The 26,189-nt window shown below is 34.1% G+C and overlaps 2 protein-coding genes across 6 annotated transcripts in view; one reads left to right on the top strand and one right to left on the bottom strand.

Moving 5' to 3' along the window:
- LOC149788533 (uncharacterized) overlaps window positions 1–7,752 on the bottom strand; it is a 39,621-nt gene extending 31,869 nt beyond the window's left edge. The window contains exons 1-2 of one of the 3 annotated variants that reach the window (XM_089974547.1): window positions 7,644–7,752; window positions 2,564–3,086 (exon numbers count right to left, since the gene is read on the bottom strand). In XM_089974547.1, coding sequence (XP_089830673.1) covers window positions 2,564–2,749 — 186 coding nt within the window. In that variant the 5' untranslated portion in view covers window positions 2,750–3,086; window positions 7,644–7,752. Of the gene's footprint in view, window positions 1–2,563; window positions 3,087–4,328; window positions 4,973–7,643 lie in introns of those variants that run through there. The other 2 variants (XM_089974548.1, XM_089974549.1) reach the window with 2 other exon arrangements.
- Window positions 7,753–7,792: 40 nt separating this feature from the next.
- LOC149788534 (MTRF1L release factor glutamine methyltransferase-like) overlaps window positions 7,793–26,189 on the top strand; it is a 52,044-nt gene continuing 33,647 nt past the window's right edge. For 2 of the 3 annotated variants that reach the window (XM_089974551.1, XM_089974552.1), the window contains exons 1-3: window positions 8,238–8,626; window positions 11,843–12,244; window positions 17,267–17,349. In XM_089974551.1, coding sequence (XP_089830677.1) covers window positions 8,471–8,626; window positions 11,843–12,244; window positions 17,267–17,349 — 641 coding nt within the window. In that variant the 5' untranslated portion in view covers window positions 8,238–8,470. Of the gene's footprint in view, window positions 8,044–8,237; window positions 8,627–11,842; window positions 12,245–17,266; window positions 17,350–26,189 lie in introns of those variants that run through there. The other variant, XM_089974553.1, reaches the window with a different exon arrangement.

The following is a 26,189-nucleotide window of genomic DNA, read 5'->3' on the forward strand; positions in this document are numbered from 1 at the left end:
TCCATTTGTTAAAACTAACTACATTACCCACTCAAAGCCACAATAGTTTTCCAATGTATCACTGTCATGACAAGTTGACTGCATTGCATCCAACACTCTCAGCCACAAAAGTTTTCCCATGTATCCCTGTCATGACAATTTGACTGCATTCAACACGTTAAGCCACAACAGTTTTCCCATATATCCCTGTCATGACAATTTGACTGCATTCAACACGTTAAGCCACAACAATTTTCCCATATATCCCTGTCATGACAATCTGATTGCATGCAACACTCTCAGCCACAATAGTTTTCCCAATCTGATTGCATCAACACTCTAGGCCACAACAGTTTTCCCATATATCCCTGTCATGACAATCTGATTGCATGCAACACTCTCAGCCACAATAGTTTTCCAATGTATCCTTGTCAGGATAGTTTGATTGCATCCAACACTCTAAGCCAGAGTGGTTTTCCCAATTTGACTGCATTCAACACTCTAGGCCACAATAGTTTTTCCAATCTGACTGCATCCATCACTCCAGGCCACAATAGTTTTCCCAATCTGATTGCATCCAACTTTCTAAGCCACAGTAGTTTTCCCAATCTGATTGCATCCATCACTCTAGGCCACAACAGTTTTCCCAATCTGAATGCATCCAACACTCTAGGCCACAATAGGTTTACCAAATGAAAAAAATCCATTTGTTAAAACTGACTGCATTACCCACTCTAAGCCACAATAGTTTTCCAATGTATCCTTGTCATGACAATTTGACTGCATCCAACACTCTAGGCCACAATAGTTTTCCCAATCTGACTGCATCCATCACTCCAGGCCATAATAGGTTTCCCAATCTGATTGCATCCATCACTCTAGGTCACAACAGTTTTCCCAATCTGACTGCATCCAGCATTCTAAGCCACAACAGTTTTCCCAATCTGATTGCATTCAACACTCTAGGTCACAACAGTTTTCCCAATCTGACTGCATCCAGCATTGTAAGCCACAACAGTTTTCCCAATCTGATTGCATCCAACACTCTAGGCCACAACAGTTTTCCCAGTTTGACTGCATCCAACACTCTAGGTCACAACAGTTTTCCCAATCTGATTGCATCCAACACTCTAGGTCACAACAGTTTTCCCAATCTGACTGCATCCAACACTCTAGGTCACAATAGGTTTCCCAATATGACTGCATCCATCACTCTAGGTCACAACAGTTTTCCCAATCTGACTGCATCCAACACTCTAGGTCACAATAGTTTTCCCAATATGACTGCATCCAGCATTGTAAGCCACAACAGTTTTCCCAATCTGACTGCATCCAACACTCTAGGTCACAATAGGTTTCCCAATATGACTGCATCCATCACTCTAGGTCACAACAGTTTTCCCAATCTGACTGCATCCAATACTAGGTCACAACAGTTTTCCCAATCTGACTGCATCCAACACTCTAGGTCACAACAGTTTTCCCAATCTGACTGCATCCAGCATTGTAAGCCACAACAGTTTTCCCAATCTGATTGCATCCAACACTCTAGGCCACAATAGTTTTCCCAATATGACTGCATCCAGCATTGTAAGCCACAACAGTTTTCCCAATCTGATTGCATCCAACACTCTAGGCCACAATAGTTTTCCCAATATGACTGCATCCAGCATTGTAAGCCACAACAGTTTTCCCAATCTGATTGCATCCAACACTCTAGGCCACAATAGTTTTCCCAATATGACTGCATCCAGCATTGTAAGCCACAACAGTTTTCCCAATCTGATTGCATCCAATGCTCTAGGCCACAATAGTTTTCCCAATATGACTGCATCCAGCATTGTAAGCCACAACAGTTTTCCCAATCTGATTGCATCCAACACTCTAGGCCACAACAGTTTTCCCAATATGACTGCATTCAGCATTGTAAGCCACAAGAGTTTTCCCAATCTGATTGCATCCAACACTCTAGGCCACAATAGTTTTCCCAATATGACTGCATCCAGCATTGTAAGCCACAATAGTTTTCCCAATCTGATTGCATCCAACACTCTAGGCCACAATAGTTTTCCCAATATGACTGCATCCAGCATTGTAAGCCACAATAGTTTTCCCAATCTGATTGCATCCAACACTCAAGGTCACAATAGTTTTCCTAAGCATCCTTGTTAGGAAAAATTAACTCAAAACCAGCACACTTGAACAGAGTGCCACCACTGCAAATTAATTGTTCTGGCTTTGTTTATACTGAACATGAATGTTATCCTGTATTTCATAATTTGTACATGAATTTGTCCCGGTTTGTATCACTTGGGCATGGATTTTGTAAGTTTACACAGAGGACTGCACTTGAGTTTTGCTTTCTCCTGCAGAACACTTTACTCAGGTTTTTTGCAGTTTTCCATTGTAATTCAGAGAATGAAAATTATTTGTTGTCCTCAACTCATCCTCAAAAAACATTACCCTTTCTCAATCAGTGTTGAAAATGTTGGGGTGTGAGAAGAAGGACATTGATAGACACAATGACAGACAGTCATGACCAAACATATCATATCTGCATAGGTATAATTAAGGTTATACTTACCACAAATGCCATAACGGCAACCAGGATCAGGGTACCCAATGGAATCAAAACATATACAAGGATGTGGCTTTTCAGTGACCCTTCTGTTATCTTGCTCTGGCCATCAAAGACTGTTGTAGTCAAATTGGAATACCATGTAGTACCATTCACTGTTCCACTCACTGTAGTCTCATTAATAGAAGCCATGTTAACGTATGATTATGTTCACAGTATTTTACAAAAACAATGAGATTCAAATAAATATGAAGGGAAAGAAACCAACCCAGAAACTATCATATACCCAAACAGCACATTTGCATTGTTTCACTGATTGTAAAGTCTTGCATCACTGTGGGAAGTCAAGACCTTGGGATTTAAACATACTTTATACATGTACATGTTCAGAAACAAATCCAAATATCCTCTTGCATACTACAGTCCAAATATCCTTTTGCATACTACAGTCCAAATGTCATGTTGCATACCACAGTCCAAAAACATACTTCCTATACTGTCGAAGGTGCACCATTCGAATGTGATCAATCTGAAAGGAAAAATAAACTAGTAGTGTTGTATCTGTTATATCCACCAAATAAAAATATATGAACTAAAAGAAACATAAACACTATCAAACATACCATGTAAGTCAATACTTTTTGACCAGGAAAAATGGGCTTGGTTTCATACTCCAAATCAATTTATATATGGATTGTCATTCAAATTGTTAAATCAAATGTGATGTAGCTTTTCGTATTGAAAAATAACAAATATTTCTTCCATAGTACTAATATACTGTGTAAAAAAATAATTATCATTTTGGGAAGAGATTGTGTAGAAAAAAATGTAGGACCTAACATTGAGATGGATTTTAAAATATTAACATGATTGTTAATATTAAATTCTCGTGCATCAGGTGTAATTATATTAAATCCCCATGCACTAGTAATATATGTTGTTTAAATTTGATTACATGTATGTGTATTAGAATAGACAAGTTGGAAAACCATGATAAAGACGTAGATACATATATTCCATCTCGAGTCACTTTTCTTCTTGCACCTCATGATGAAAATAAAATATGAGATTTGATGGAAAGAAAGAGACAGAGACAGAGACAGAGAGAGAGAGGTTTCAGGACTGTAATCTGTTTTGTTAATTTACCTAATGATTGTGATATTACTCATGTACAAGGGCAAACATATATTCCAATTATCAATACCTCTGAATAAACAATTCCTTATAGTTTTAATTAATTATGATATCCATTATTCGAAGAACCACATGGCTATGCTGTGTTATTTGCATGCTAATTGAATACGCTGTAGTTTTGGCCAGGTCATTCCAGCTGACACCTGATTGAAGGCATGATTCAGCCAACCAGATCAAATTAGTGAGGCTTCCAATAAGAAAATGAGGCTCCCCGTATTGTATGGTATATATTTTTATGATTTACTATTTGCTTGCTGTTTTCTCTCTTTGACAAAAGCTTCTGCAGTAAGGTAAAAAATAACATGAAGATGGGCTGGAATCTCTCTGAAATATCTGGGCTTATTTGATTTCAATCAAGAGGTACAAGAAAGAAAACTGCAATTGAATACCTATGCATCTAGCATGATCTGTTGCCTACTTGATTATCCTCATTATTACTTCAGATGTCTTCCCATATAAATTAAACTGTGCTAAAATTACTCCTATTTTTAAATAAGAACGTTGACCCATTTCTATACTAGAAGCTTTATCAAAGATTTCTAAAACCATGCAGAAAGGTTTGTAACTACTTTAATACCTTATCCATTTTCCACAGAGGATTCATGTTAAACAGCTTTCACAAATTTAACTGATCAATGGTTGGGAGAAATGAATAATGGTAACATAACTGGTATAAAGCATTTGAGTTAGTTTCACATGGTGTTCCACAGCGCTCTGTACTAGGTCCCCATCTCTTTTATTTATCAATGGTCTTCCACTCTGTACTCAACATACAAAGACTGACATATCTGCAGATGATACAACAATTTCTTCATCAAGTAGCAATTTCTCTGGAATGCAAACTACGTTCAGACCTTGCATTAACCGAGGAGTGGTCAAAACACAAGATCGTAATAAGTGAATCTAAAACAAAATTCATGCTTATGGGTACATCTAAAAAAGAAAAACTTAACACTGTACATTAATAATAAGTCAGTTGAAAATGTAGACAATGGGAAGCTATTATATTAGGAGTAATTTTTGACACAAGACGCAAGTGGGAAAAACAAGTAGACAATGTGGATAGGTTTAAAATTTCATTGCTTAGTAGAATAAAAAATGACCTGACAACAGATTCCAGAATTCTTTACTAAAATGCATATATTCTTCCAACAACTGACTACTATTCAACAATATGGGGAAATTGTATTATTTCCCAACTAGACAGAATTCACAAGCTTCAGAAACAAGCAACTTGTTCAGACATGTTCACATAATGTCTCCATTGAAGCATCATCATCAGACATGTTCACATGATGTCCCCATTAATGTATCATCATCAGACATGCTCACATGATGTCCCCATTAATGTATCATCATCAGACATGTTCACATGATGTCCCCATTGATGTATTATCATCAGACATGTTCACATGATGTCCCCATTGATGCATCGTCAGACATGTTCACATGATGTCTCCATTGATGCATCATCGTCAGACATGTTCACATGATGTCTCCGTTGATGCATCATCATCAGACATGTTCATATGATGTCCCCATTAATGCATCATCATCAGACATGTTCACAGAAATAAAATGGTTAAAAATTGATAAGAGAATAAATTTTCTGAAAGCAGTTCAGGTTTTTAAATGTATCAAAGGAGATGTTCCAGAGTATATGACTAAGTTATTCTACAAAACATCTCCAAAAAATCTAAGATTTTAATTTTCAAAATGATTTAGAAGTACCAGAACCTTCCACTAAACAATGCAAGGAAGTCTGCAGTATTCAAAACTATGGAACTCACTTCCTGTTCACATTCAATCTGCTGATTCGGTTAAATAGTAAATGTACATGCAGCATTTCAAACTTACATATTAACAAACAAACTAGAAAATATAAGTTCAACTTTGAGTTCTGGATTTATTAGAGTGTTACTCTTCAAATTTATCACTTGCTTATTTGGTATATCGGCATATTTATTAAAGTATGTAAAAATGTCTTGCATATATAAATTCAATATATAACATCTCTCTACTTTTGTACATAATATTGTTTTATGAAAAGGTATAATACTGATGTAAACTTTACTGCATGCTAGTTTTGTAGAATAGCCTAAAAGTATATGGAAGCACATCGATCATTGACTGCTATGTATACATACAGATCTTGCTTAAAGTTATTTTTGGAAAAACAAAATTTATATATGCAGTTAAATGTACCTACTTTCATAATGTATTTCAGTATGTATTTGTAAATTTGTTTAGTAAAACAGTCAATCTCAAGAGAGAAAAACATTGCATGGTGATCACTTAATATATCTCGAAAAAAATCACAGGACGAAATCCTTTTCTCTTTACTAACAGAAGAAGGCAAGTTTAAGTTACATGTATTTAGGTGAATTAGTCACCCACTTCGCCTAGTAGCATGAGCCTGATATCTCACATGGTCAGAATCAGCTATGCATTTGGGCCAAATAAGCACGGTCTGAAACAGCCATATTTCGAGTCAGCCTGATGTAAATCCAGAATTTATGGAATTGTTGAGATTTTCAAAGATGGTGAACTAAATCACATCTGTAGCCTGAAAACAGAGACTGGCTCAAGCAAATATGGCAACTGTGTTGCTAAAGAAACTCCAGTTGATTTAAAACACCAACAAGTTGACAGTGCTGGGGACCCCCTGTTGACAATCTGGTTAGAAATTATAAATCAATGAATGAAATGACTAAGCTTTGTGCATTTTTTATAGCCTTTATGAACGTTTATGCCTTCTATTTTTAAAATCAGTGGGGGGGGGTACAAGGGGATGGTGTCAGAATACCAGTCTCCAAAAGTATGTTGAAGGTTTAAAGAAAACACGTTCAATGATAACATTTTTTAAATATATAAATCGGCTATTACTGCAAATGTTTTTGACTCAGTAGTCCTACAATGTAAGACACAGCACATATTGTTTTCATTTTAGCGCTATGTCTTACTATCCAAGTAACAGCCTTGTATAGCCTGTTCCGATGTCGGTTGACATTGGAATGAATCATCAAAATTTCAGGAATATCTGACTTGGCCGCATATATCGACACTCTTCCACTAATTCATGTGTAATTAATATACTTACCGTGTTGTCTTTATCCTGGTGGAATAAAAATATGACACTAGCAAATGGATGCAATTTCATGTTCCATTGACATATATTTGAATTTGTTGCAAAGCAAACGGTAGTCAAGGTATACCAAAGTAGGTTCATGTGGTGCATATGTTTCTTGAATGAAACAAAACATTGCTTACGGATCGAATAGGCATAATATATTTTTATTCGTTTATTTCAATAATATTTCAAATTAACCCGATTTCTGCATTATCAACTTTCATCGCTTTCCAGCCAATTGAAATGTAGGCCAATGAAACTTGAAAACAGCTCCATTTCTTTTGTGAGAATTTTAATTTATTAGAGAAATACATCAGGTAAGAAAAGTCTGGCAAAAACATTTTAACTTTATTTTGTAGAAAAGCGTCGTTATTGGTTGCCATTTGTGTTTGGTATTCCTCTGACTTTCGTTACACTGTTAGCCGACATCAAAACACTACACAGCGCCTTTAGGTACGACTATCAACTCAAATGAATGATGCATCACTTATAGTACATCTAAAACTCCCCTATCAGTGGCACTGCGTATAGTCCTACAATGCAAGACGCCTCCCCTGATATATGTGTATTTTCGATCGCCGTCCTGAAAAACATAGATTAGGGGAGACCGTAATGTCTTGCATTGTAGGAATAATTCATTCATAGTGGAGTACATACAAGTGCAAAGTCATTGTCATTAGCGCTTGTTGTCATTAATTTGTATGCTAAAATCTAAATTTCTCATAATTGTACACAATACGTTCAATACGCTGAATTTCTTACAATGTGCGTACACAGGATCTTGAAAATCGCACAAAAACTGCAACAACTTAAACCTATTCACCAAAGAACGATTGATGCATGTATAGTTTTCTATTTACATACAGGAAATAGAACTATTCCGAATATTTTCAAAATGTCTGCGTCTGTTCTGTACGCAGAAAATAACTTTAATAAGGATGGTTGATATCCTAACTTATAGTCATGGTATCCCACGAGTAATGAAGACATAATGCAGATAAATTGAATTTATATTAAAAGCAACAGCTGTTAAAAAATACTGGATGATTTAAACCATTAAATGAACTTTAAAATGGGCCAGGGAAGCTGGTGTGTTGTCCTCCTTGAGTTGTTTCCCCTGATGTTTCTTTGGAGTGGATGAATCCTCAATTAACTACGGCTAGTGAGTTGTGTGTTGTAATCTGTACAATGTGCGTTTAGGATAGTAATCTGTACGGTGTGAGTTTATCATGTAATCTGTACAGTGTTAGTTGAGGATGGTAATCTGTACGGTGTGAGTTCAGCATGGTAATCTCTAGTGTGAGTTGAGGATGGTAATCTGTACAGTGAGTTGAGGATGGTAATCTGTACAGTGAGTTTAGGATAATAATCTGTATGGTGTGTGTTTAGCATGGTAATCTCTAGTGTGAGTTGAGGATGGTAATCTGGAGGAAACATTCTGCCAGGGTTGAATTAGTACTCAGTTGGATTTATTGCTGATTAGGTTTTGTTCACCCTTTACAAACCTGAAAAATTAACCCCAAGTCTCAAGCCTGAAAAATTAACCCCAAGTCTAAACCAAATAAGATTTTAAAGTACACTGTGCTTTAATGTTTCTAGGATACAAAATGTGCCCAACAATAGCTGTTTTTGCTAGGTCATTAAATAGAATAAAACATGATCATGTGGTTCATTTTGAAAACTGTTGCTTTCCCAATATGAGGTTGGTTACAGAAAGAGATCAATGCATTGAGAAGAATAAAAAGGTACATTCTCATATTGTTGTCAACATATGGAAAATAAATTGAGCAATTACATAATGCATAATAACAGATATGTCTTGTACCTTATTTTTCTAAGTCCAGTTATTCATCCTTTTGGTATTGTTGCTCTGTACATAAGCCACATATCTAGAAACATTTACTGGCTGCCATGCCTGCTTGCTTGTGAGCCATTGTGACAAGCCGCTAAAGAAACACTGTGAACTAGATTGCCACTAGAGAGCAGTTACTGCAGTATTGCCATAGTCATGGAAGGTGACAACTGTAAGATGGCAAAAAATATCTATTTTTAAGATAATGTATCTGGCAATGAAAACTTCAAGTTTGTGGCTGGCCAAGCTGCAATATAAAGTTTTTGATGGCTGTTCATTTAACAAATTTTTTAGGTTAAAGTTACCTATATGATGAGGAAGATTTCATTTATTTGAGGCAGAAATTGTGACAAAGTAGACTAAAGATATGCAAATAAACAATTTGCCAATTAACCCTTTAAACAATTTATTTATTTGGAAAAAAGTAATTTCAGAAAACATAGGTATTAACTGCTGGCAACACTCGGAAAGTGTTTTGTTCCCCAAATTTGGACGTGGGGGACACTGTGTCCCTTGTCCTTTGGATCATATGTGCAACACTGGATATTGACCTTTTTAAACAAAGATTAAATATAGTTGTTCAGTTACAACAGTGAAGTAATTTTCATTTGGTAATTTTCAAGGCAGCACAATCTTTGAAATAATCGTTATACATGTATGCAAAAGGTATTCCTGCACCCATCACTTAAGCAACTACATTTCTGAACCAATGTTTGTTAGTGACTACCACATTGGCGAATAATTGTGTGAAAATGTTGGTATGAATAGATGAGTTCTACGCACAAGTGCAAAACAAAAATATTGCTGATTAACACATTAAGTAAACAAAAACAAAATTTTGGCAATTGAGCAAAGAAACAAATCCTAGTAATGTGCAATAATTATTATCTAAATTATCATAATAAAACTGTCAGATTTACACATATAAAAGAAGGTATTAGTAGATTTAAAATAAGTGCAGTGCAAGTAAACAGAAAACATAGTTGTCAATTATTGCATGAAGTAAGATTCCAGCAGTTGAGCAAATGAAAGTAATCCTTTTAGTGTGCAGTAATTATTATCAATATAATGATATCAACTGTAATCATTGCACATATCTGAGGGAGGTATGAGTTAGTAAAAAAAATACACATCACAAATGACCAAATTATTGCTGCTAATTGTTGCACAAAATAAATATAGAGGCGAAATTCCGACAGTGAAACTAAATGGATAATATAGAGGTGAGATTGTGGCAAAGTATCAAATCCTTTTTTAATGTGCAGTAATTATTATCAAAGTTGGGTAGAACATGTGAGTAGCTAAAAAATAAGCGCAGCACAAATAAACAGAAAACATTGTTGCTAATTATTGTATGAAGTAAGATTCTGACAGTTGAGCAAAGTAAACTTTCCTTTTAATGAGGGAGATGTGAGTTAGTGAAAAAGTGTGCTACTGCTTACTGCCCTTACTTAATTTCACTTTTCAATTTTCAGTAGATTTTGTTATTTATTGCCCATCTGCCAGTCATGGAAATGACAATTAGTGGAAATGTCAGATGCAGAAATGCCTGTTGCAGAAATGCTTGATGTGGAAATGCATTACAGAAAAAACAGACATACTGCTGAATCAGTTTGAAATTGGTTAATTTGAAGGCAGCACAGAGTGATCAATGAAATAAAATTCACCTGATAAATACAATGAGTCAGTTGAATGAATTTGAATTTGGTAATTATGAAGTCAGCACCAAGTGGTCTATGAAATAAAATCAACACGATTGTGCAGGAAAACATGGATAATTGATTTGTCACTATTCTGACAACTGGAATCAGATGTCTAACCTAAGAGGTTTAGAGCCACTTTTGTGTATCAGAATCACTATTTTATTACTAATTGACATAGTTTGTCATGCTCCCCACCCCATATGTGTAATTCCTGTTACACTGGTTGTAAAATTAGGGTAGCTAGGTATTTTTTTTTAATGGTCAGATATTAGCATTATATTATGCACTAAACACTTCAGGTACTGGCTTAAACCAGCTCAGATTTGCAACAAAAAAAATTGTTAATTTGTTTTTGTAATATTTAAATTTTTATTTTAAACACACACACACACACACACACACACACACACATACATACATACATATATATATATATATATATATATATATATATATATATATATATATATATATATATATATATATATATATATATATATATATATATAATAATGATTAGTATATATAACATACTAAGCACAGCAAGCTTTGGGCTCAACCAGCTCAGATTCTCATATCAATTTCAGGAATTGTTTTTCAAGTTTTTGTTTTTGTTTTTGTTTTAATTTTTTTATTCATTTATTTCTTGGGGTTTTTTTTTTTTAACCCTAGGGGGAAAAGTGCTTGGGCCAGTAACAAAAAACAGGGATGGTCGGTCAAACAGAAACACTCATGTTGTTGGCCTCATGGGTTTGTAACTTACGAAAGCTTAGGTTTTTTCAGTCTGTATTACTGTAGTAATTGGGACTGCACTTTTAAGGTGGACCTGTCAGTGGTCATTCAGTCTTGTTTTTAAAGATAGTTTTGCTCTCAGCAGTAAAAATGTTTTATGGAAATTTTGTTCACATATCCATAACTTAGATGGGAGATAAATATTTTCTACATTTTAATTTAAATTTGCCTTTTAAATTGCCATTTGTTGTGTTTTTGGAGCCAATGGTTAGTTATGGATTGAACTGTATATTTGAAATCTTCATCGAATGGTGAAGAAAAAATAAATGTTTGGGTACTGGAGGCTGCAACAGTGTTTTACTTCACCATGTAGTAATCTTGATTTTCAGACAAAAATCTTGTCATGTATGGACTTAAGTTGTAGTTTGATGTCACATTATTACATTTGTTCACATAATTTGGAATAAATATGTGAGTATTTTCCATCAACACATAATTTGGAATCCTGAATACATGAATGGTTTTCCACCATTCATTCATCAATGGTTTTACATCAGTACATAAGCAATTACCTTGATCAGTATTTCAAAGGTTTGAAGTTTAGAAATTGTGATAAAAAATGCAAAGCTACTAGCTTTGATGTTTGAACTCGTTTGTTTTATTTTTTTTTACAGAAAATGCGTCTCTGCATGCTGTATAGAATATTTTGGCCAGGACAGATAAGAATATACCACAGAGGAAACTCAGAAAGTGTTCTTTTTGCGTGTACCTATTGCAAGGGAAATCAGCTTGCAAATATTTCAGTGAGAAGTAAATCACATTCTGCATTTAATGCAGGAAGTGCTAATTGTATATCACAATCACAGATAAAGCTTTATGAAAGTAAATTTGGCCTTACTAGAAAAGTACTGGGAAATATATTGCCAAATAGACAATGCTGTCAGAGTATCAACAGTAGACCATCAACAGTATCAGAGATCGTTCAAGCATGGGCCAAGGTTTTCCGAGATGCCAGTGTTGCTGAGCCTGTTGAATCAGCCAATCTGATTGTGTCTCACATCATGGGTCATACTATGGTAAGAATTTAAGACTGAGATCTTGGTGGAAAGTGAATTAATAATCAACATCATTGTCAGTGTTGGATCCAGAAGGGTTTTGGAATCAACATCATTGTCAGTGTTGGATCCAGAAGGGTTTTGGAATTAACATCATTGTCAGTGTTGGATCCAGAAAGGTTTTGGAATCAACATCATTGTCAGTGTTGAATCTAGAAGGGTTTTGGAATCAACATCATTGTCAGTGTTGGATACAGAAGGGTTTTGGAATGTAAGAGGAGGCAGTAAAGCCAAGTTGTTCATTACAGTGGCAAACATTTGAGTAAACCCCACCCCAGATATTACCTTCATTGTAATCTTTCCTCACTAAATTTGCAACTTTCTGTAATTTTTAAAAATTTATTATAGGTCTCATGAGACTGAAAATTTAGAGTATGTTAGATAATATGTTGTGAGGCAAAAGGTGTCAGTATTAAGGTGTCAGTAATAAGGTGTAAGTATTAAGGTGTCAGTATTAAGGTGTCATTATTAAGGTGTAAGTATTAAGGTGTCATTATTAAGGTGTAAGTATTAAGGTGTCACTATTAAGGTGTCATTATTAAGGTGTCAGTATTAAGGTGTAAGTATTAAGGTGTAAGTATTAAGGTGTCAGTAATAAGATGTCAGTATTAAGGTGTAAGTATTAAGGTGTCAGTAGTAAGGTGTCAGTAGTAAGGTGTAAGTATTAAGGTGTAAGTATTAAGGTGTCAATATTAAGGTGTCATTATTAAGGTGTAAGTATTAAGGTGTCATTATTAAGGTGTAAGTATTAAGGTGTCATTATTAAGGTGTCAGTATTAAGGTGTCAGTAATAAGATGTCAGTATTAAGGTGTCAGTATTAAGGTGTAAGTATTAAGGTGTCAGTATTAAGGTGTAAGTGTTAAGGTGTCATTATTAAGGTGTCACTATTAAGAACTTCCAAATCACTATGAACAAAGTAATAGGATGTATTCTAATTTTATTATAATTATAATTATCTTTTGCAGCCAACACATTTTCTTTTAAATAATTCTCTAAGTTTGCTTATAGCCTGTGACTACTATAGCAATGAAATATCTGGGATATAATTTGCTCTTAAATAAATTTACATAAAATAACAGGCCAGTACAAATATTTTCCAGTATCAGCAAAAAGCTGAAATAAACTAGTTGAAACGTAATAAAGTTAAAAGGTTGAATTCCTGTAGAAACAGCCATGTAAAGTTTTGCAAACATAACCTTTTTTCTGTTTTATTGGTTTGTCATGTCTATGTTTTGTATTGTATTTGCCTTTGAAAAAGACTCATTAAAGAGTTGAAAGCACCCAGGCTAGCGCTAGATACTAGTTTTGCACTGTTCGTTGTCAGTTTATTACACATACATACATGTATATATATATATATATATATATATATATATATATATATATATATATATATATATATATATATATATATATATATATATATATATATATATATATATATATTGTTAGACAAGCTTGTAAAATCAAAATGTTAATGTTAAATTATACCAAAAATGGACAACAGCAATGTCAAGAATTTAATAGTTTTGAATCTTCATTTTCCCTATATGGACTTGGAGCACAATGGTCCTCTAGAGTCAATGTAAAAGAACCAGTCTCAAAGAACTAAATATATGTATTTCTGGCTGCCTATAAATATACTTTGTAACATTTTACAAGTATTATTTTCAAAATTTTCTCTGTATATAGACACTGCACAGGGTCAGTATTATTTATTGGGTCAGAATTACGTTTAGTTTCTGATATCTACAGGATTTTTTCCTGGTACAAATAATAAGCTGATGCCCAATAAATTTCTTTGTAAAGTTTTGGTTTTTTTAATTCACTAACATTTTATTTAACCTTTTGTACATTATATGACTATATTTTATCTAGTGAAATTTAACCTTTTGTACATTATATGACTATATTTTATCTAGTGAAATTTAACCTTTTGTACATTATATGACTATATTTTATCTAGTGAAATTTAACCTTTTGTACATTATATGACTATATTTTATCTAGTGAAATTTAACCTTTTGTACATTATATGACTATATTTTATCTAGTGAAATTTAACCTTTTGTACATTATATGACTATATTTTATCTAGTGAAATTTAACCTTTTGTACATTATATGACTATATTTTATCTAGTGAAATTTAACCTTTTGTACATTATATGACTATATTTTATCTAGTGAAATTTAACCTTTTGTACATTATATGACTATATTTTATCTAGTGAAATTTAACCTTTTGTACATTATATGACTATATTTTATCTAGTTAAATTTAACCTTTTGTACATTATATGACTATATTTTATCTAGTGAAATTTAACCTTTTGTACATTATATGACTATATTTTATCTAGTGAAATTTAACCTTTTGTACATTATATGACTATATTTTATCTAGTGAAATTTAACCTTTTGTACATTATATGACTATATTTTATCTAGTGAAATTTAACCTTTTGTACATTATATGACTATATTTCATCTAGTTAAATTTAACCTTTTGTACATTATATGACTATATTTTATCTAGTGAAATTTATTTTCCTTTTAAACGGTAACCATTTTTATAGGTTGAATTATCTACCGGTATGTCATATTTTTAAAAGAAAGAAAAGAAATAACAGTTATAATTAGTATTTTATAAGAATTGGTCATTATAACATATAGATATAAAATTGTAAAAGAATAATTGCCTTTTGAAAACATTTCTAAGCGCTAAATAAAAATGCAATCCTTGATGTGGAGGAATGGAAAACAACTACAATCTCAACATTTGGTTGTGTAAGAAAGGTAGAAAAAGATAATTTAATTATTGTATTAAAGATCTGTTCCTGGTACCTCCTTTGAGTAGTTGTTGTTTGCAATCAGTGTCAGAAAATAAACAGCTGTTACAGCTAGCTTAACATATGGCATTAGCTAGCCCTGAACTGCCAGATGATGGCAGGAAGTAGTATTATTACACGATTGACTTTGCCAGGTTACTGTCAGATGTTAGTAAACTTTAACACCCAGCATAAACAGTAAGTAGCAGACAAAATACTAATGAGACTGTTTATAAACCATAGCCATCTAAATCTGGTTGCCTGACCAGGATGAGACTTTGGTCAGGGATAAAAGAGATTGGCAACTACTGTTTGTGTACAATTTAGTGGCACCCGTTTCACATGTAAATGAGGGTGTCAACATAGTGAGTGTCCGGGGAAATGACAGTTCATGCAGCACTTGGCTGCCTGAGGTGTAAACTACCAGTAACTATGTAGTAAGCAAGTGTGACACTTTAGCACATGGCTGACTGGGATGTAAACTACCAGTAACTGTATGTAGTAAACAAGTGTGACACTTTAGCACATGGCTGCCTGGGGTGTAAACTACCAGTAACTGTATGTAGTAAGCAAGTGTGACACTTTAGCACATGGCTGACTGGGATGTAAACTACCAGTAACTGTATGTAGTAAACAAGTGTGACACTTTAGCTTATTGTTTTTAGAGTGAGAATTTAATTAAACTGAATTTCAAGATGCAGTATGAAGACATCTACATCAGTGTTGCTACCCCGGTAGTGCTCTCGCTGAATGATGCAGTGCCATGTGATGTTGCCAAAATCTTTTGATAACAAAAGACCTGATGGGAAGATGCCAACATCTGTGTTATATGTCTGCCATTATACACTTGGTTGCCTGAAGCTAAATTTGAGTTTTCCAAGGCTGCCAGGTAATGGATTTGCCTGAAACAATTTTTTTTAGTTGTCCCAAGCTGCAAGGTGATGGATGTTTGAAGCTAAAATGTCGTTGTTCCAGGCAATAGATTACCTGAAGCTAAAATTTTTCTTGTCCCAGGCTGCCAGGTAATAGATTACCTGAAGCTAAAATTTAGCTGTCTCAGGCTGCCAGACAATGGATTTTTCTTTTCCCCTATCATTAACAATAACAGCAAACAGAAGCATAATTTAAAGTAGATATTTGCATCACATTGTACAATATATTGTTATGTATATCTATAGATTCAGTAAGTTGTATTCATGAATGTAAATTGTAGTGATTTATCTTTAGTTGAAATTTCATACATGCATAGGTTATAGTTTAAGATATTAAGAACATACAATTGCATAGGATCTATAAATAGACATTTACATACATGTTTACAGTTACTATTAATAATGTTAATAAATATGTTGACAAGTTGTTGGCTATTTCCCATTGGACAGGTAGGTCAGGTGGATTCTTAGATGAAATAAGTTATTTCCCATTGAATAGATTAGATCATGTGAGTTGTTTTATGATGTTGGAGATTTGCAATTCGTCATGTAATAAGTAGGGGCAAAAGGCATGTTTTACTATTTATACCTGTATATAAGTACCTATTGTCAGACAGTTTTGTTATTCTTATTTCTTGTGTTCTTGTTGTAACATCAAGTCTGCAGACTTATTTTTATGATGTACTTAGGTATTGTTTGAGACAAAATATTTGTTTGGATTATTCAATAGACAATGGTGTTGTTCTGTGACTATTGTGAATTTTTCAAAGGAGTTCTGGACAATGCCATTTTGACACATCAGGACTATTGACAGACCAGCACATTCATGGATCTGAAATTTATTCGGAATGTTCAGATATTTTAGAGTTGAATAGAACATTTTGGGATTATTTTGGATTCATCATAATACTGTAAGTTCCTCTAACATTTTATACTATTCATAATTAAATTTTTTAACTTTCCCAAAACTTGTTGGTTTCACTTCTTTCTGTTACTTACTTTATGACCATAGAGTCATAACAATTTAAATAATGAAATATTAATCTTGCAAAACTGAAATGTGTGTTGGTCAATTTGTACGTACATGTACTGCCAATTACAGGACTGATGACCGAGTCAATCTAGTCTATTCAATTTTATAGAATGTGCTAAAATAATTCTTCTGTTCATATAGTACTGGTAAAGTTCTTCCAATTTACTACTTGATGGTTTATTTTCAGATTCACCATGTTGATCCCTCAGCTGTGTTAGATGATGACAAAATGAAAAGAGTAGAGGAATTCTGCAAGCAGAGATTACAGTGGTAAAACTCCTACAAATACTCACTTTTATATATATATAACGTAGAAAAACTCCTTCAAATATTCAGTTTTAAGAAGATGTTCCAGTGGTAAAACTCATACAAATACTCAGTTTTAGATGAATATTCTTTAAGCTTCATTCTGTATTGCAGAAGTAGCTTTTCCATTAACTACCATTAATACAAGTAAAAGGCATAATAGTACCATGCATAATAGTACCATGTATAATATAGCTCGCATAAAAATAGTAGCTTGCATGATAGTACCATGCATAATAGCACCACGCATAATAGTACCTTGTATAATAGTAGCTTGCATGATAGTACCATGCATAATAGCACCTTGTATAATAGTACCTTGCATAATAGTACCTTGCATAATGGTAGCTTGCATGATAGTAACATGCATGATAGTACTGTGCATAGTAGTACCTTGCACATTAGTACCATGCATCATAGCACCATGTGTAATAGTTCCATGCATCATAGTACCTTGTATAATTGTAGCTTGCACAATAGTATGATGCATAATAGTAGCTTGCATGAAAGTAACATGCATGATAGTACCGTGCATAGTAGTACCTTGCACAATAGTACCATGCATAATAGTACCATGTGTAATAGTACTATGCATCATAGTGTCATGCATAATATTAGCTTGCATGATAGTAACATGCATCATAGCACCATGTGTAATAGTACCATGCATAATAGTACCATGTGTAATAGTACCATGCATAATAGCACCATGCATCATAGTATCTTGCATGATAGTATCTTGCATAATAGTACCTTTCTTGAAAATACGGTGTGACCCCACTATAGCACACTCCATTATAACACGAATTGGGATGTAACATGGTTATTATGTGGCTCCCGAAATTTCATATACATGTACTTTTCTCATACATGTAAATTTTTTCCTTAAAAGTAAGAAAAGTATCATATAAAAGTGTATTATCATTTTTGGGGAAGAGAGAATTCTAATATAAGACGATAGTGGTGTTACTATACATTTATCTCATACATGAAAAAAGTGTTTTCTTCCTAAAATTAAGAAGAATAACGTGTAAAATGTTTATTCATGGATCATGCTGGACATTGCCAATATCTCAAATTGCGATTTATTTTCCTTACTGGTGATAAAATGTACCATCTGGCAATTTCCCCATCCCTTGGACATTGTTGACTGTTTAAAATTCTTTATACAACTTAGGTATGAAGTGAAGAAATTCAGAGGCACCAGGAAAGTAAGCCGCAAACTTTGTATAAAATAATTTATTGTCCTTACTGTCTAACCACCACAACAGTGCATTGTTATATCATAATCCACTTGTGCTGACATCTGGCCCAAGTACTGCATGCTGTAAGATCTCTGCATTTTCTTAAAAAAACAACATTTCTGGCAGAGGAGATCAACTGGACGAGGCACTATCTTATAATGGATCTTTTGGACGAAATATGGATTATCTGCCACATACTAGTAATTAATATATTTATTTTGACTGACCTCTGTATGTCGATGGTAAGTAAATTCCTCTTCTTTTCACTCATTGAATTTAATCCTTTGTAAAAAAAATTTTTATAGTAATCCCTGACAGAACAGAACACCTGTTTATTCATCATCTGTTGGGCATTTGTTTTTAAATTTCTGACACATGTGTGAAAGACAGCATCACTCCACACCAGAAATGTCACCTAAAAAAATTTAATTAAACACCCCCCCCCAATAAACCCCAATAAAAGCCAAGATCTTCTTATTTGTCTGTCTATGCTACCAGGATTAGCCACAATTGACCAACTTTTAAAAGCTGGAAAAGTAACTGCTACAATGGACCAAATGATGGCTAATTCCTTTTGTTTTTAAAATGAACCCAGAAAAAAAGTTTTGCTGAAACTTCAAAGAAAACCAATCACATTTGAAACACCAATCCTTCTGTATAAATACTAAGCAAATGAAGAAAAAATATCAGTCTCAATGTTCTATAGTTATTTGATGTTGCCATTGCAATAAGAAACATACATCTTTGGTCCTTCAAAGCTCTCCTTTACCGGTAACTTCAATAACAAATGCACAGTTCATCTAAGAAAGCTGACTACAATCTTCAATAAAGCAAATAACCTTTCATCAAAGGAAGTCAACACCAAAGTTAATAAAAACAATGGAATCTGATAGAATGTTGCATTGTCCAAACTGACTGGTACACATTTGTTGTACCATGAAAGTTCACTTTTGCAGAACAAAGGCTCTCAGTAGCTACCAATGGTGGCATAACACACAATTAAATTTCCAGTCTTTTGAAACCATTTACATATGGCCATCAAATTAGTTGAAGATGGGTTATCTTGCAAATATCTTTGTTAAAGTTTTTAATTTGTTCAAGTTTTCATTTCCCTATCAATAGCCTTATCCCCTGGGTAGCCTCAGCAAGAGGTTTCTGCCACCAGCTGACCACAATTTAGACCAATTTAAGAACATGTACATGTAAACAGCTACAGCCATGTGCTAATTGTGACAAATTTGTGAATTGTTAAGTAACAATTGGATATAGATCAAAATGAGGACTTCCATTTTATATACATACTTGTTTTTTGTGTTTTTTTATGGGATGTGAGTCATATATGTTGTATATAATATGTGATCTATACTCAAATTCATGGATTTATTATATACAAGTATAGTCCTTAACAGATTGTGGATTGTACTAAATAATTGTAAGTTGTCTATGTACAAGTGTTTATCAGACTAGTTTTTTGTCTTCATTTAATAAAAAACACGTATTTTTGTGCCCACTTTTATTATCCCCTACCCCTGCCTGCCATATTTTAGATAAATGCATCATTTTCATCAACTAACTGACTTTTTTGGTTATACCACAGTTTGGTTTATAACACAGTTGGGTTCTATGGACCCCATCTACTGTATTACAGCAGGGTCATAATATACCATGCGTAATAGTACCTTGCATCATACTACCTTGTATAATAGTACCATGCGTAATAGTACCTTGCATTATAATACCTTGTATCATAGTACCTTGTTTAATAGTACCATGCATAATAGTACCTTGCATTATAGTACCTTGTATAATAGTACCATGCATAATAGTACCTTGCATTATAATACCTTGTATCATAGTACCTTGTTTAATAGTACCTTGCATTATAATACCTTGTATCATAGTACCTTGTTTAATAGTACCATGCATAATAGTACCTTGCATTATACTACCTTGTATAATAGTACCATGCGTAATAGTACCTTGCATTATAATACCTTGTATCATAGTACCTTGTTTAATAGTACCATGCATAATAGTACCTTGCATTATAGTACCTTGTATAATAGTACCATGCATAATAGTACCTTGCATTATAATACCTTGTATCATAGTACCTTGTTTAATAGTACCTTGCATTATAATACCTTGTATCATAGTACCTTGTTTAATAGTACCATGCGTAATAGTACCTTGCATCATACTACCTTGTATAATAGTACCATGCGTAATAGTACCTTGCATTATAATACCTTGTATCATAGTACCTTGTTTAATAGTACCATGCATAATAGTACCTTGCATTATAGTACCTTGTATAATAGTACCATGCATAATAGTACCTTGCATTATAATACCTTGTATCATAGTACCTTGTTTAATAGTACCTTGCATTATAATACCTTGTATCATAGTACCTTGTTTAATAGTACCATGCATAATAGTACCTTGCATTATAGTACCTTGTATAATAGTACCATGCGTAATAGTACCTTGCATTATAATACATGTACATTGCATCATAGTACCTTGTATAATATGCGTAATAGTACCTTGCATTATAGTAACTTGCATGATAGTACCTTGTATAATAGTACCATGCGTAATAGTACCTTGCATCATAGTATCTTGTATAATAGTACCATGCATAATAGTACCTTGCATTATAATACCTTGCATCATAGTACCTTGTATAATAGTACCATGCGTAATAGTACCTTGCATTATAATACCATGCATTATAATATCTTGTATAATAGTACCATGTGTAATAGTACCTTGGATTATAATACCATGCATTATAATATCTTGTATAATAGTACCATGCGTAATAGTACCTTGCATTATAATACCATGCATTATAATATCTTGTATAATAGTACCATGTGTAATAGTACCTTGCATTATAATACCTTGCATCATACTACCTTGTATAATAGCACCTTGCATGATAATAATACCATATAGTAACAATCATAATAGTACCATGCATGATAGGAACATGCATAATGGTACCATGCATAAAAGTACCATGCATAATACTACCTTGCATTATAGTACCATGTATTAGAAGAATACTGTAAATTGTTTTACAGTTATTTGACATTTGATGATGTTAAAAGGAGCATTTTTCAGACCCAAATAAAGGATATTGAAATGTGCATTTTTCAGACCCATTGTGTTAATTAGGCTGATTAGCTAACACCTGACATAAATGCATAGATTTTAAGGAAAATGATGATGCCCTTTTCTTTGAGCTAACAGTATTAGTCGCACTGCCGTAATATGTTCTAATTAGTGTTCTTAAAGACTGTTATCAAAACATTAAGTTCTTGACAATCAGGGATTAGGCACTAACCAAAAGCCAATCAGAGTAAAATCATTTTTTTCAAGACAACCTTTGCCATATAAAAACAGTTTTGTGAAAATTGAGTTTCACTCTCTCAACTAATATCACAGTGTATGCGATACAGTGGATAAAGAGCAGAAAACTTGAAATAAAATCATCTACCATTGTGGTCCTTCCTAAGGATTCCACTGATATACTCTTTTTCTGAAAATTGCAAAAGATTTTGAAGCATTCATGAAATTCTAGATATGAGGCACAAACAGCCCATGCAACAAACTAGAGTAAAACTTATGAATTAAACAAATATGGAGTTTTATAAGCAGCAAGAACATTCACTGTTGACCTTGGGATGAAAGTTAGCAAGATAATTTTGTGTTCGACTTGGGATGAAAGTTAGCAAGAATATTCAGTGTTGGGCTTGGGATGAAAGTTAGCAAGAATATTTAGTGTTGGACTTGGGATGAAAGTTAGCAAGAATGTTCAGTTTTGACCTTGGGATGAAAGTCAGCAAGAATATTCAGTGTTGGACTTGGGATGAAAGTCAGCAAGAATATTCAGTGTTGGACTTGGGATGAAAGTTAGCAAGAATATTCAGTATTGGACTTGGGATGAAAGTTAGCAAGAATATTCAGTGTTGGACTTGGGATGAAAGTTAGCAAGAATATTCAGTGTTGGGCTTGGGATGAAAGTTAGCAAGAATATTTAGTGTTGGGCTTGGGATGAAAGTCAGCAAAACCCACAGTATTTGTAATCAGTAAGTTATAAAACTCAGGAAAACTGAGGACATGAATGGCCTGCCCAAATCATTCCATGAGAACCTCTTGTTACTAAGTGACCTTGACCTTCCTCCAACAGCCATTTAGTATTGGATCCATAAAGTTTAACAGAATTTTGGAGTCAGAAATATAATGATTGTCATGGCTTGTCCTGAAGGCATTGTCACCAAATACACTAAGCATAGAATGGATGAAAAGTTTACTACTACAGTGCCATGGACAAATTGCCATGAAGGTATTGTCACCAAATACACTAAGCATAGACTAGATGGGATACATTACTACTACAGTGCCATGGACAAATTGCCATGAAGGCATTGTTACCAAATACACTAAGCATAGACTAGATGGGATACATTACTACTACAGTGCCATGGGCAAATTGCTGTGAAAGCATTGTCACCAAATACACTAAGCATAGACTAGATGGGATACATTACTACTACAGTGCCATGGGCAAATTGCTGTGAAAGCATTGTTACCAAATACACTAAGCATAGACTAGATGGGATACATTACTACTACAGTGCCATGGGCAAATTGCCATGAAAGCATTGTCACCAAATACACTAAGCATGTACTTGATGGGATACATTACTACTACAGTGCCATGGACAAATTGCCATGAAAGCATTGTCACCAAATACACTAAGCATAGACTAGATGGGATACATTACTACTACAGTGCCATGGACAAATTGCCATGAAAGCATTGTCACCAAATACACTAAGCATAGACTAGATGGGATACATTACTACTACAGTGCCATGGGCAAATTGCCATGAAAGCATTGTCACCAAATACACTAAGCATGTACTTGATGGGATACATTACTACTACAGTGCCATGGACAAATTGCCATGAAAGCATTGTCACCAAATACACTAAGCATAGACTAGATGGGATACATTACTACTACAGTGCCATGGACAAATTGCCATGAAGGCATTGTCACCAAATACACTAGGCATTGAATAGATGGGATACATTACTACTACAATGCCATGGACAAATTGCCATGAAAGCATTGTCACCAAATACACTAAGCATATACTAGATATGATACAATACTACTGCAGTGCCATGGATAAATTGGGATGAAGGCATTGTTACCAAATACACTAGGCATTGAATAGATGGGATACATTACTACTACAGTGCCATGGATAAATTGCCATTAGGCATTGTTACCAAACACACTAAGCATATACTAGATGGGATACATTACTACTACAGTACCATGGACAATTTGCCATGAAGGCATTGTTACTAAATACACTAAGCATATACTAGATGGGATACATTACTACTACAGTACCATGGACAATTTGCCATGAAGGCATTGTTACTAAATACACTAAGCATAGACTAGATGGGATACATTACTACTACAGTGCCATGGATAAATTGCCATGAAGGCATTGTTACCAAATACACTAAGCATATACTAGATGGGATACATTACTACTACAGTACCATGGACAAATTGCCATGAAGGCATTGTTACTAAATACACTAAGCATAGACTAGATGGGATACATTACTACTACAGTGCCATGGACAATTTGCCATGAAGGCATTGTTACCAAATACACTAAGCATAGACTAGATGGGATACATTGCTACTACAATGCCATGGATAGATTGCCATGAAGGCATTGTTACCAAATACACTAAGCATAGACTAGATGGGATACATTGCTACTACAATGCCATGGATAGATTGCCATGAAGGCATTGTTACCAAATACACTAAGCATAGACTAGATGGGATACAATACTAATACAGTGCCATGGATAAATTGCCATGAAGGCATTGTCACCAAATACACTAAGCATAGACTAGATGGGATATATTACTACAGTGCCATGGACAATTTGCCATGAAGGCATTGTTGCCAAATACACTAAGCATAGACTAGATGGGATACATCACTAATACAGTGCCATGGACAATTTGCCATGAAGGCATTGTTACCAAATACACTAAGCATATACTTGATGGGATACATTACTACTACAGTGCCATGGATAAATTGCCATGAAGGCATTGTTACCAAATACACTAAGCATAGACTAGATGGGATACATTACTAATACAGTGCCATGGACAAATTGCCATGAAGGCATTGTCACCAAATACACTAAGCATAGACTAGATGGGATACATTACTACAGTGCCATGGACAATTTGCCATGAAGGCATTGTTACCAAATACACTAATCATAGACTAGATTGGATACATTACTACTACAATGCCATGGATAGATTGCCATGAAGGCATTGTTACCAAATACACTAAGCATAGACAAGATGGGATACATTACTAATACAGTGCCATGGACAAATTGCCATGAAGGCATTGTTACCAAATACACTAAGCATAGATTAGATATGATACATTAGAAATATTATGCCAGTTAGGTTGCCATTATTCATTTCCTCCAGCCATTTATCATTTAATTTTGTGAGAGGTTTTTGTCACTAATGCTCCTTGTGGAAAAGGGAAAGGTATTAAAATCATTAATTTTAGCACACTTTGGATTATTAGGGAAGACACCTTAACTAATACTGAGGTTAATCAAGTAGGTGACAGATTGCAATAATGGGTGCTGATAACCAGATGGCTCGTCATCCCACACCTCATCTCTACTGCACAGTGTTTTCATGCTGATTTTTCTTAGAGTGTAAAGAATGTCACTTTTGCTCAAAATATGGAGGGCAAATTGTAGATCATCAAGAACAATAATGTTTACAAAGAGTCTGAGATCTGATCTCCCTCACAGCAGTGCTATGGTATGGTACAAAACAGGTTTAAAAAAATGTTGGAGACTCCAGCAAATGCGAAACATATATGATACCCATGTACAGACAACTGGATGGTATCCCACGATCATTGCCTTGTCTTTGGAAAGAAGGGATAAAAATTGCAAAACCAGACACTACAGCACACAGGCAAACATAGTTTGGTTCTGACAAATCTTGTAAGTTATTAACAGCAAAATTAAAAATACTTTGTACCATACAATAGCTCATACAGCCACCTTGTACATGGGGTAAGTACTCAGAAACAAGACTCAGGTACATGCTGTTAGACCTCTTTCAGTTACACATACTTGCTACCCAGGTAAGGCAGCTTTTTTAAAAGTACATGACAGGGAGGTATGTTTACTCAATTGGTTCATATGGAAATGATGCAAAATAATTTTAAACTTCCTCTTTGGGTGACCTCATCACAATAAAAGTGCCTATTTTTAGGCAACAAGTATATTTTACTGGAACAATCCTAACATGGGAGCCCCATTTCACTTTAAATAAAACATGTAAATTGTTAGCCAGTTGGAAGGGGTAGTGGAGAAGCAATATAATATCAATTACTGATCCTGTCACTATTGCATAGCTGATCTATATTCATGCTGAAAATTCACCTTCCATT

Source organism: Sinohyriopsis cumingii, chromosome 11 (genome assembly GCF_028554795.1).
Source record: "Sinohyriopsis cumingii isolate HCF-2022 chromosome 11, ASM2855479v2, whole genome shotgun sequence".
NCBI classification, from domain to species: Eukaryota; Metazoa; Mollusca; class Bivalvia; order Unionida; family Unionidae; genus Sinohyriopsis; species Sinohyriopsis cumingii.